This window comes from Solanum lycopersicum, chromosome 11 (assembly GCF_036512215.1).
Source record: "Solanum lycopersicum chromosome 11, SLM_r2.1".
NCBI lineage: Eukaryota > Viridiplantae > Streptophyta > Magnoliopsida > Solanales > Solanaceae > Solanum > Solanum lycopersicum.
In genome coordinates this window covers 4,887,042-4,901,393 of record NC_090810.1, presented here as the reverse complement: position 1 = coordinate 4,901,393, position 14,352 = coordinate 4,887,042, and the positions used below count along the sequence as shown (strand labels likewise).

The window sequence follows — 14,352 nt, the reverse complement described above, 5'->3', positions numbered from 1 at the left end:
CTGTGGATGAAAGGGCCTGAGCAAATTGGGCCCTATTCTAATGGCCCATTAATATTTGTTTTTATTAAATTTGCATTCCATTAGATTATGCATATAAATAGAGTGGACATTTTGACATGACACTCACTCATTAGCAGCCAAGTATTAAAAAGTTCCAACTTCCAACTCACACACTTTTTTGTAAAAACAAAATCGATAAAAAAAAAAATTCACAATCGCTATTCTTTGAGCGTACACAAGGTAAATTATATTTTTATTATATAGTTTGCAAGATTACATAGGAGAAGTAAAAGATATTAGATAAGTCACGTGTGATAATCTGATTCAGAAGATCAAAACTCTTAGTATCGTGAGCAAAGGGTTTCGACTTTCGAACTTGAAACCTCCATTACGAAAGTCGCAAGTTAAATCATTTGAGCTACCGCGAAGGAGGAAACATAGTAGTTTGCATTTATAGAAGTGACTATAGTTTGTTTGATATCTTTTTTATTTTACGAGTAGTTAGTCTAAATTTAAAATTTTTGAATTTTACATATACCGGCTTTATTAACTTGTGAAATAAAATTTTAAAAATATAGTATAACACGATTCTCATTTGATCAAAACTTTAGTATAGATATCGAATATTCGAGAAAAAGAAGTTGTGACTAGCTCCTTGCATATGGACAATTAAGTTGTGATGAGGATTGCGGTGGTTATATAACATTATTATTATTATTATTATTATTATTATTATTTATATGTTTTTTGTTGTAGGTGATGAATTGAAGTGATATAATATATAGTAATATTATTTGTTGGCCATAACATAACAACAAACAAATTAATACAATGACGATTTCCCCCATAAGACTTTTTGGAATAGTGATGAAATGCTTCATGAAAATATGATAACGATAAGGTTTGGTGGTAGTAATATCTTTGGATTTTATATAACTTCTTTACTAAAAATAGAAAAGAAAAAATATAACAAGAAACAATAAAGGTTAAGAAGGTAGAATATATAGAATATATATATGTTTAAATATTATCATAATTTATTAAGATCAAAATAATTAGATATCATAAAATTTTCGAAAAAAGTGAGACGCTATAAGGTGATAAGAAAGCTAAAACTCTCATTTAGTAAAATTCCAAAATCTTTTTCTTTTTCTTACAAATAAATAATTAGTTCAATATAAAAAAAATATGTTTCTTTTTTAATGATTCTATTATTAGAATTTGAGCTTAAATTATTTTTTTCACTAAGTTGTTATCGTACTATAATTATACCGTATTACTTATTTTAATATTGTTTTTTCACCTAGAAACAATAAAGGTTAAGAAGGTAGAATATATAGATTATATATATATATGTTTAAATATTATCATAATTTATTAAGATCAAAATAATCAGATATCATAAAATTTTCGAAAGACGCTATAAGGTGGATAAGGAAGCTAGAATTCTCATTTAAAAAAATTTAAATCTTTTTTTTTTCTACAAATGAATAATTAGCTCAATATAAAAAAATATGTTTCTTTTTTAATGATTCTATTATTAGAATTTGAGCTTTAAATTATTTTTTTCACTAAGAACGAAATAAATTGTTATCATACGATTTTACCATATTACTTATTTTAGTATTGTTTTTTCACCTAATTAATGCGTTTTATTTTGGAGTTTAATAAAATATGAATAATAATATATTAGTTCATATATATATATTTTTTTTTATTTTGACAAGATGGATAACTAATTTTCTCCAAAATACATAATATAAAGTCAGCGACAATTTCTTTAATAAAAGTTTGGCCCCGCTACGATAGAAAATCCCTATTCTACGCTAACAATTTATCATAAATATTCTTTCCCTTAACATTTGGCAACGTATTAATAATAAAATAATTCAAACAAGAAACTATGCTTTATAATCAGTTAAATGATTCTTATATTTGTCACAAAAACTAGTCAAACTTTTGCTAGTGAAGATAAATGAAGGTTTCAAAGTAAAAGCGACATTTAAGATTTCGAGTTCGAGTTCTGGTATGAAATTTTTTTACCTCTCTTCGGAAGGAGTCTTACACAGAAATGTTCTAATATAGAGTAGAATCGAACATGGAGAGAATCATTCACAACAGTAAAAAGATAGACATCTAATTCCAGTACAATAGAGGTCTATCAGTGCAAGTCGGTTGAACACCGTTATTGATACTTGAGGGATCAGACCCTTTGGCCTAGGATATACATTCAGATCTAGAGGTATATATACCTAATCAACGATAAGATCAGAGATCTCCTCTCTTCTTCAGACCCTCTACCTCTACTTCTTCTCCGCTTATAAACAACCTTCCGACAAAGAGAAAGAGATAAAGAAGAAAATTCTCAAATTTTTACGCGATGTAAATTTAAATAATCGAACTTCAATGTAGATATCGAACACCGAGTGAAATAGAAAGCGGCTTTTAGGTTTCATTCTATTTTTAAAAATTGGTTGAAATATAGTCCTCGAGAAATTATTCTTTTGAACTGCGATAAAATTGCTTCTTATTTTTACTCGTATATTAATCAACAATAGTAATTGCTTGCTTATAGACTATAATCGAATATTTTGAAATAACTTACAAATCATATATAATTGTCTAATGTTTACTCAAGAGACTATTAGTATGTTGGAAAGCGATGTTTTAAGTCGCGATTCAACATGTTCATGAATTAAAATATAATTATTTCACCAAAAATAATAATCGACGAATATTTCACAAGTGAAAGGAATATAAAAAGATCAAAAGGAAAAAACTATTTAATTAATTTAAATTTAAGAAAAGGTCCTTAATATTTTTATTTTTAGAGGATTTAGTCACTAATGTTTTCAAGTAGTGCATGGAAAATGACGTTGTGATGGAATCCAATATTTGAAAATTGGAATGTTCGTCATATCATAGTCTAAATTAATAAGTGATTTGTAGACGTTCCACTCATAATTAATGAGTTTCAATGAAATTATTTTTTGAAAAATAAAAATAAAAAATGGACCCCCTTAGTCCTTTCCACTTAAAAAAATCAGATGCATAAATTATCTCATGTTATTAAAGATCGAAAAGATTCGCATTTAAATTGCGTAATGAGTCGATGAAGACAGTCTGTTTTAATATAAATATTAGTAACTTTTTTTACGAGTCGAGTTTGTGACTTATGAATCATACAAAGATAATTTTACTGTTCTCGATTAAATTTTTTAAAAATTTAAATCGCTATCACTTCCATTTTCTTGTGGGTCAACTTCCCTATTATTTTCAAGGTGATTTCCTCAATCATGTCAATTTGGTATGTAGACTAATTCATATATATATATTAATTATACTCATCTAACATTAATTAATTTAATTAAATACCGTTCATATAATTTTAATTAATTAATTCACCACTTATACATTTGGTGGGGTAATCTCCTCTTTATTATTTTATTATTATTTATAGAAGTCCCTGCCGGCAAAACTATTATTAATGGAACAAATTAATTATTAACAAGTAGGTTGATAAAATAGAATTAAGTAATTATTTAATTATAAAAGTCACATTATTTAATGATATGGACGTATACGTAGTTACGTGCATTAAGGCTTTTTAAGCTAAGATGGTGATTAAAATTCTATTTTAAAGGGTTAATTAATAATTGATCAAATAATACTTTTTGTTAAATTTATTTATTGAGTTATAAAAGGGACATCATGATACTTTCTCTAATTAAAAATTAAATAATTTCCATTAATAAGTTTATTTATAGGACGACAACAAAAAGGTAGAGTAAATTTAATTAGTAGTTAATTAAATTGATTAAACTAATAAATGTGGTTTGCCGTCCAGGTTAGGCCTGCTTTTAGTACAAGAAACTATTTTTTTTTCAACAAATTCAAACATAAGATTGTGTTTCTAATCACTTTTATTTCAATCATTGTTGTATTTTTCAAGAAAGTTTGTAATTTACATAAGATCTTTTGCCTTTCGTAGTTAGAATTAGAGTGTAAAAAATCGAACGGAACATCGAATTAAATCGTAAAATTAAGTCTAATCAAAAAAAATTTGACTAGTAGTTTGGTTTAACTTGATTTAGTGTTGGAAAAAACTCTAGACTATATTTGGGTTGGTCTGGTTTCAACTAAAAAAGAACAACCCGAGATCAAACCAAACTGATATTATATATATAATTTTAAAATTTTATTTTATACGTAAAAAAACTTGATTTGATATAATTTTTAGATATCTCTTATACTTTTTCATAGTTTTTATCTTTTAATATATTTATTTCATGTTTGGAAGTTAGAATTCTTAATGATCTACTAATAAAGATTATAGTATATACATGTTGGTAACTATAATAAAGTTTAAATAAAAATCAAATTAATATTAATGCAAAAAAAAATTAATTCAACACTAAGAATGACAATAATATTGAATATTTGTTTTTGAGTTTTACATAGATTTAGACAATTAAAATAAATGATCTAATTTACTTTCCTTTTTATATTTAGTCATGTAACTAATACTTACTAAACTTATTTTAGCATGATTTAGTATTTTAAATTTTGATCAATTTCATTATGACTTATTAATTTGCAATATTTATTTTACGCTTTTATTATTATTTTTTGTTAAATATTTTAGTATCATTATTCGTATCATATTTTTTGAGAAATAACTTAGATAGCCACATTTTGGTAGTACTGAAGAAATATTTGAAATACGAGTAAATTATATATTTGAGTGAATATTTTATCAAAAAAACCCAAAGTTGGAAAATCCGAGTTTTATTAATTTGGTTTGATTTATAAATTTAAAAATTCGACACAAATAATTTGATTTGATATTTGAAAAACCCGAACAAACCCGATCATATACACCCCTAGTTAAAATTTAAAGAAAACATTATTGAATAGGATTCACTCATAAGGTGTACTAGTTAGGCAATTAATTAGTTAATCACCGAAGTACGTATTAGATTACTATTTATATACATATAAAATATAGGTGTTTGAGAAAAAAAATATTTATTTATGAATAGGTTCTAAATTGTGAAAAGAAAGGATTTAATTTTGACCCCGCATATGAAATTTTTAAATTTTTTTAAATGAAATTTATATATTTGTAAAATATGTAAAAAGTATTGTAAGACATAATTATTGATAATTTAAAATATCAAAAGGATTTATCAAAAACTTATTGTCAAAAATAACTTATTTAAATTTCGAAATACGAAAAATGTCACATAAATTGAGACGAAATGAGTATATATTTATATATCTACCAGCCTGGACTTGAGACTTTGTGAGTCTTTGCTGGCAAAATAGACAACTCATGAAGAAATCATGGCTAACAAAAATTGGATAACGAAAATAATTTACACCACAAAGTTTTATGAAAAACGAGGTCAAAGGAAAATTTAATTTTTTTTAATTTGAAATTTCTTCGTTTATATTGAATCGTTTGTCTAATTAAATTAAATCATGTTTCACTAAAACCTATATGAATTATACATCATATTATTATTATTATACAATTTAGTCAACTCATGTGAAAATTCAAGAATTTTTTATTCGTATATACAAAGTACAATTTTTATCAAATATTTAATTTCACAATCATTAAAAAGAAAGTTACACGTTCAAATACCCTTAAGCCATTTTGGCGACTCAAGTCAAAGATTAATTAATCTAATTCTCTAATTAGTTTTCTTTAGTTAGCCGTCTTTTTTTCATAAATAAAATAATTAACAGCTCGTTTGGATAGTTGTAATTTATTGTATTATGTTATTAATTTAAATATATTATTTATCGTGATTGTTTTTTAAATTTTATTAAATAATATCGTCTTTTAAAAATTTGATTAATTACTTTAGCTACACTTTACACCATAAGAAAATTTCCACATTCAAATGAATTAAAAAAAGCTCGAAACCTTATAAGAAAAAGTTCAGAATCAATTTTTAAGATGCTTTTTTAGTTAAACTACGAGACGAGTTCGTATGGAACTCAAAGTAAATAATATCTTAATAATTGGATCAAAATCGTTACACACACACATATATAAACAATCTCTAAATTTATTCGGGTTTTTCCGGCAAATACTTTAATTATGTTATTTTTCTATTTAATCATTGAACCACTCAAATTTGTTCATTTTGAACACTGTTAACTAATGTGGAACCAGATTTTGTGAGACATATTGATAGAGGATACTATCATATGTTGTTCCAGAGCTCATTAGTCCAATTGATAGTAAAATTATTCGAGAATAATTGTGGTTTACTTCAAGTTATATGAACACATTAGAAAACAAATGAGATTAACACACAGTTTGTCTTCATTAATTTAATCAAAATCATTACAATATGAACACAATTGAAGCATGTACACAGAAAAGTCGATCAAAATCAATTAACAATGATTAAAAAGAATAAACTATAGGTGATTCAATAAAAAAAATGATATAATTAAAGTACTCAAATGGAAAAATTCAATAAAATTAAAAATTTATTTATGAATTCAATCATATATATATTTAATCTATATTTGAACTTGAAAAGATGTTACTACTATTTAGTGTCAACATTCTAGTTGAAGTGAGATGAGCCATAACTTGAAGAAAGGTGAGGTGTCAAAAATAATTTTTCTTTTGTACTACTTTTAATAGATTCCTTTTATGTCATTTTCAAAATACGTATAAATTTATCGGTTCATATTATATGGAGTAAGTATATATTCTATTTTATAAATTTTCATTTTGATCATCATTACTCCTTCATGCTTTAGCCAGCCTGTTATTTCAAAAAAGAAAAATTTGACTTTATTTTATTTTTAAAAATTTTAATCAACATTCTTTTATTTTAATATAAAAGAATTGTAATTTACCACACTTAAAAACTTTTGTATTTTAATATCCATTTTGACCCTAAAAGACTTATTCTTATAAAAGTCACATAAATTTCATGAAATTATTCTAAAACTATATATAATACCTTCATTTTTAGATTGAGTTATTTTTTCATAAATTTGATTTCATCGTGTAAAATTATTAATCGTGTGAAAAAATCTTATATTTATAATTGAAAAGCTACATGTTATATGTAAAAAAAAAATTAAACAAGAGATTTTTTAAGAAAAATTATATGAATTAATCCGAAAAGAATTTTGATTGAACTTACCTTAAAACTTACTATGTATCCAATAATGATTTATGTAATGAATAAAACATGACATATCAGTCTTTTGGAGATTATTCAGTTGGTTTAGAGCTTAGTTATCCATGCAAATGAGTCAAGGTATGCTTTCTAAGTCGAGTTTGTCACACAAAACAGTTTACACTCGTTGAATACACAATAAAAAATTTATTTAGCGTATTCAAATTATTTCGAGATCCGAAAAGTAAATGACAAACTGATAAAATGTGATTTGATTTACTATCTTTAGCGTGAAAAAATTCTCCTTGAAACACAACAGTATTAGAAAAGACTAGCTCTAAACTTCGATAGACTAAGACGTTCGATGATCATACATATAGAGCACAAAAATCTCAATAACAAACTCGTATATCAATGATAACAATTATATGTAACTTAATTTGAGTTAAAAAGTAATATCTTACTATATTAATAGTATTTTGGTCTAATTTATTGTTTCAAAAAAATTAAGTTTTTTAATATTATTTTATTTTTATTTTATTTTTAGGATTATGAAATTTAGGAGAGTAACATGGGAAGGAGGGACCAGAATGAAAGGGAAAATGGGAAAATAGCAGAATCATCACATGGCTAAATGGACCAATATAGTGCTAGACGTGTCAGTACGGCGTCGTTCCCTTACTGTATTTTTTCAGTGGTAGTGGGGTGTGGGCCCCATACCTTTTTTTTTTCCTTCTAAAAAAGATTCATACGTCGTATAGTCGTTCATCGAAATAATACTGCTTCCGCTTTTACTTTATTTGTCTGATTTATGAATATAATAAAAATATCTTTAATTTTATGATATTTGATATGTCGTGTAAGAAAATTAAAATTAACGAATTGTTAAGAAGGAAAAGAAATTATTCTTATTGAGAGTGATTGTGAAAACAACAAATTGAAACGAAATGAGTAATTCATAAATATGATTGAATGGACTAATATGTACTCTGTGTTTTATTCTTTCCATCTTTATTTATGTGATACTGATCGATTTGATAAAAAGTTATAAAATTTGTAAATTAAAATATTCCTTCGTCCTTATACTAGTGAAAAAGGAAATTTTATTTTTTATTTTAAAATAACTGTTTTAGAAAAATATGTTACGTAAATTAAAACGATTATTTTTTTTAAATGTACTACTCCAATAATATTCAAGTTCACCGCCCTTGTCCAAAGGCTCAGCCGCAGGCCTAGGCTTTTTTTATATTTTTGTGTTCATTAATTTTCTATTTTTCCTTCTTATATAGTATAGACTATGGCCGACGTTAATATGTAAATGAAAATATCATAGAAATTGTTTTGACGTGTTATTTTTTAAAAATTATGAATATTAGAGTTAGATTAATTTCGAATCATAATTAATTTAATGTTGAGGTTTCATCATCTATTACCATGTTAAAGAAGTCTTTTTTTTTTTTTTTTTATGAAAAGAGAATTTTGCGGTTGCTATATTTAGGGTTTGCAAAAGGTAAATTTTTTGTTTATATATAATAGCTCATAAAATACATATGAAAGGTAATTCGTACTAGGTAAGTTCGATACGTTTTGAGTATGTAGTATGTTTGAATCTCACATTGAAGCTTCTTAAACCGAGATGATATCTTTATATAATTTAATCAATTTTGTATGATAAATTTTAACAACTTAGTTAGTTGATTATCTAAATTTTCACGTATTAAGAATTTGAATACCCCCTCCCCGGCCCCGCCTTTTCCTCCTTCAACTTTACACCTTAATAACAAAACAAAAAAATAAGAGAGAAGTATTAAAAACACAATCTCAATGTGTATTGTTAATTTCATTTTTAAATTATTCATAATTTAAAAATATTTTTTTTATTTAATTAATTAAATTTAAATACACTCTCAATCTTGCAATATCAATAATAAAGACTATTGAATTCTCACTAAAATTAGAGGTATTTTTTAAACATTTTTCTCAACTTTTACAAAGAACTTCATACTTCTATAAGAGAATAAAACCACGTGCTATATAATAAATTATTAAACTTATTTATAATTTAATAATGAAACTAATAATATTCACATTGAATCAAGTTTTACTCAATCAAAATTATCGTAATAATTTCGATTATCAAACGATCCTATTCAATCAAATACCTAGCGAGATAAAATCATATTGGTTGTGTAGTTCGTCAAGTGGTTGTAAAAAAGGTGGTGAATAACAAACATAAAAAGTAGGGGGGAAAAAAGGAGTTCACAGCCAACAAATAGGTGCGTGTACTTACACAATACACACATCAAAGACACAACTCATGGGTTCACTATTACTATTGTCTTAATACCACACAATTTGTGGCCCCCTATATTCCCTCATCTAACATAAACTTTTTCTAATTCTATATTTATATTAAAATTTAATTATATAAATATTAAATTTTAATTATATGAGAAGATACTAAAATGTTTCATATTTAATTAGGAGGATTCAAATTTGGTATAGGAGTATTTATTATTTCATTATAATTTTCATCAGTTCAAAATTTGGGATAATGCATAAGTGATTTCTCAATCTATGTTCAAAATTTCAAAGACTATAATAAGGTCCTATTATCCATTTGAACTTATTTTATTAATAATTTTCTATCCCTTTTCGGCCTATATGACACTATCTTGTGGGCCCAACGCTGGTTGACTTTTTTTCAAGCTAGTGTCACGTATGCTGAAAAAAGGTAGAAAATTACTTATAAAATAAATTCAGGAAAGTAATAGGACCCTAATATTGTATAAGTGTGTCTTTTTTTATTTTGAACATAGGCTGAAGGGGTACTTGTGCAGTTTCCCTTCAAAATTTTATGCTTGTTTTTTGAAATTTTTTGTCTGATGTATGATATTTAAGTTGGAGTTAAATAAAATTTAAATTCGTATAGAATAAAATAAAATGTTTTTAGATTTAGTAGGGCAAGTAAAAGTGGTGGTGGTCAAGTGTGAAAAATAGATTTTTTTAAATGTTAAAGTGGATATATAAGAGAGAAGTTTATTTTAACTTAATGGGCAAGTTTTAGTAAATGAAGGGAGTATTGTCTTAATTACATAAAAATCTACTCATTTTAAATAGAGAATTTTCTTTAATAGAATAGTTAATATTTTTTTGACTATGTGAAGTGCTTACTCAATTAAATAGAGATAAATTTTGTAAGAGAATGATTAATATTTATTTGACTATGTGAAGTGTCACTTACTCATTTAAAACAGAGATAAATTTGAAAGAAAATAATTAGTATTTTCTTGACTCACATATCACTTATTTAAAATTATATAATAATAAAATAAAATAATTATTATTAGATTAAATTGAGAGAGAAATTGTAAGATTGAATAAAGATATTTGTAAAAGTTGTTCTTCAACTTTTTGAATCAAAACTCCATTGAGACATTTGAGTGGGGAAACAGTTAAAAAGCTTTCTATAAAAATTATTATTTTTTTCTTTGAAAAAAATTCTATCACTTTATTATCCAATTCGTTCTTAAATAATAATACATCAAGAGTATTATTATATAGTATAATTAGTATTATATTTACCGACTTAGATTGTAATGGTATAACTACAATTCCTCTAATTTTAGTAAGACATTTTATATTAATACTTTGAAAATGATTTATTATTGGTTAACAGGGTCACTTTTATAAATAATTTAAAATAACTGAATTTCAAATTAAATATCAAATATTAAGCAAACAATAAAAAAATACTTTGCGATTCATATTAAATGAATTGTTAATTTTTCAAAGTTCAATTTATTTATCCTATTTTTTTTAATCATTTCAAAAAGAATATTTTATCTACTTGTTGATAATTATTTAACTTTAATTATTTACGCAATATGTTTAAAATAATAAAATTAAAATACATTTTAATATCTTTCACATAATTTATAAATCATAAAGCTTAAATTTTTTTATTTTACTTTCTTAAATTCTGTATCACCGGTAAACATATATCACATGACCCAAAATAAACAAATTAAAATGTAGACACTACTATAATTATTCTAAATAAATAATTAAAAAAATTCAATTATTTAATTTCAACATTCCACATGACATATCGAAAAAAAAAAAGACATTCAGTACATTATGCGTATCGTTAATTCATAACTATAAAATTCTTCTTTACTTTCTTAAAATTTTATATATCACGTGTCACGTGGTTAAACTTACCCACACCAAATATTTACATCAAATCGATACATATAATGCCATGTGTTTAAAATTACGTATATTTAATTTCATTAAATCACATAATAATAATAATAATAATAATAATAATAGAAATTGTATTGATACGGATAAAATTTTTGCTATAACACGTACTATATCAAAATAAGACAAACAAATTGAAACGAAGATGGTACGGTACTACTATCTTTTTTTTTTAAAAAAAAAATAATAATAAAGAAAGAAAAAAGGTGAATATTATTGCTGGCCTGTTTTCTCTTCCTTATCTTCTCCAGTTCTCCCACTGTGCCTCCATTCTTGAAGCTCGCGCCCCTCTTCACGAGCACTTCTTCTTCCCTCACAATCCCCCAAAAACACATAAATAAAATAAAATCTGAAACCTTTGATGCAAAAAACCAAGCAAAAATATCAGACTTTTACCTTTCAAACTCCCCCATTGATGCAAAATTTTCTTGCTTCTCAAAATCCAGCACTTGTCATTCTTACCCAATCTTGAACCCCATCTCTTAAAAGATGAAGAGAGATCGAGATCGAGATCGAGAAAGAGAGAAAAGAGCATTCTCTAATGGTGCTGTTTCTTCAGGGAAAAGTAAGATTTGGGAAGAAGATGAAGAAGAAAAACCAGATGCTGGAATGGATGAGCTTTTAGCTGTTTTGGGTTATAAAGTGAAGTCGTCTGATATGGCGGATGTTGCTCAAAAACTTGAACAGCTTGAGATGGCTATGGGTACAACGATGGAAGATGGTATTACTCATCTTTCTACTGATACCGTTCATAAAAACCCATCTGATATGGCTGGTTGGGTACAAAGTATGTTATCTTCGATTTCGACAAACTTTGATATGTGTAATCAGGAAAACGATGTGCTTGTATCTGGTTGTGGTTCTTCTTCTTCTATAATCGATTTCTCACAAAATCATCGAACAAGTACCATTTCTGATGATGATTTAAGAGCTATACCTGGTGGTGCTGTTTTCAATTCGGATAGTAATAAAAGACACAGATCAACAACTTCTAGTTTTTCAACTACATCCTCATCTATGGTGACAGATTCATCAGCAACGAGACCTGTTGTACTAGTTGATTCACAAGAAACTGGGGTTCGTCTTGTTCATACTTTAATGGCGTGTGCTGAAGCTGTACAACAAGAAAATTTAACTTTAGCGGATCAACTTGTTAGACATATTGGTATTCTTGCGGTTTCACAATCTGGTGCTATGAGAAAAGTTGCTACTTACTTTGCTGAAGCATTAGCAAGAAGAATCTACAAAATTTATCCACAAGATTCAATGGAATCATCATATACAGATGTTTTACAAATGCATTTCTATGAAACTTGCCCTTATCTCAAATTCGCTCATTTTACTGCTAATCAAGCCATTCTTGAAGCGTTTACAGGTTGTAACAAAGTTCATGTAATTGATTTCAGCTTAAAACAGGGTATGCAATGGCCTGCACTTATGCAAGCTTTAGCTTTACGCCCCGGTGGACCTCCGGCATTTAGACTCACCGGAATCGGACCTCCACAGCCGGATAACACAGATGCCTTGCAACAAGTTGGATGGAAGTTAGCTCAGTTAGCGGAAACTATTGGGGTTGAATTTGAATTCAGGGGATTTGTTGCTAATTCATTAGCAGATCTTGATGCGACTATACTTGATATAAGGCCAAGTGAAACTGAAGCAGTAGCTATAAACTCTGTTTTTGAGCTTCATCGATTGTTATCCCGGCCGGGAGCAATTGAAAAAGTGTTGAACTCTATTAAACAGATTAACCCGAAGATTGTTACTCTTGTTGAGCAAGAAGCGAATCATAACGCAGGGGTTTTTATTGATAGATTTAACGAAGCTTTGCATTATTACTCAACCATGTTTGATTCGTTAGAAAGCTCTGGGTCTTCGTCTTCAGCTTCACCAACTGGGATTCTTCCTCAACCTCCGGTGAACAATCAAGATTTGGTGATGTCGGAGGTTTATTTAGGGAGACAGATTTGTAACGTGGTGGCTTGTGAAGGTTCAGATCGAGTTGAACGACATGAAACACTGAATCAATGGAGGGTTAGGATGAACTCATCTGGGTTCGATCCGGTTCATCTGGGTTCAAATGCGTTCAAACAAGCTTCCATGCTTTTAGCTCTGTTCGCCGGCGGCGATGGTTACAGGGTGGAAGAAAACGATGGGTGTCTTATGTTGGGGTGGCATACACGGCCACTTATAGCTACCTCCGCCTGGAAGCTATTGCCGGACTCCGGCACCGGCGCCGGAGAAGTCGAGTTGTAAACTCGGGTGGGTGGGTGGGTGGAAGAGACAATGAGAGAGATGTGCCTAAAAGGGTCAAATCAATGTTTTTTACTTTTTAACCTTTTTATTTATAAGTCAGCCTCTTTATTTACTTTTTAACCACTTTTTACATTTTGTTCTAGTTTATTTTATTTTATTTTATCCTATGGTTTATTTTGTGGTTGGTTAGATTTTTTTTCCTCCACTCATTTTGTATGTCAAGGTGTATCTAGAGAGTGATTTGGTGTTTGGGGAAAAAAAAAAAAACTTTCATTTTATATTTTGGCTGATTGGGAGTTGTGAAATAAATAATTTATTTTCTAAGTTTCTATTTTAGTACAAGTGTAATTTACTTTTCTTGTTTTAATAATAATTTGAATATGTATCATACAAAATAATGGATATCTTCACTATTTAAGTTTGGTAAAAATATACGCCGAGTATTATCATATTTGATATCTATATTAAGATTTTAATTAAAAATAATTATTTTTTTTATCTCACTACGATCCATGTCGATTCTAACAAATATATTCACTTGACTATACAGTAACAAAAAGTTAGAAAGAAGTCAAATATATTCCAAAGTCTTGTATAGTTTAGTTTGATATTTCTACTTCATTTAATTTTACCTTTGTCAACTTAAATGTACTTATTTTCATGGAATCGTAGA

At 26.9% G+C, this 14,352-nt stretch overlaps 1 protein-coding gene across 1 annotated transcript; it reads left to right on the top strand.

Annotated features, from left to right (window-relative positions):
* Positions 1–11,646: 11,646 nt before the first annotated feature.
* On the top strand, positions 11,647–14,003 carry GAI (DELLA protein GAI). Its single transcript, NM_001247436.3, is given in 1 exon segment — positions 11,647–14,003. A coding segment is annotated over 1 exon segment (1,767 nt). The 5' UTR covers positions 11,647–11,912; the 3' UTR covers positions 13,680–14,003.
* The last annotated feature ends 349 nt before the right edge of the window (positions 14,004–14,352 follow it).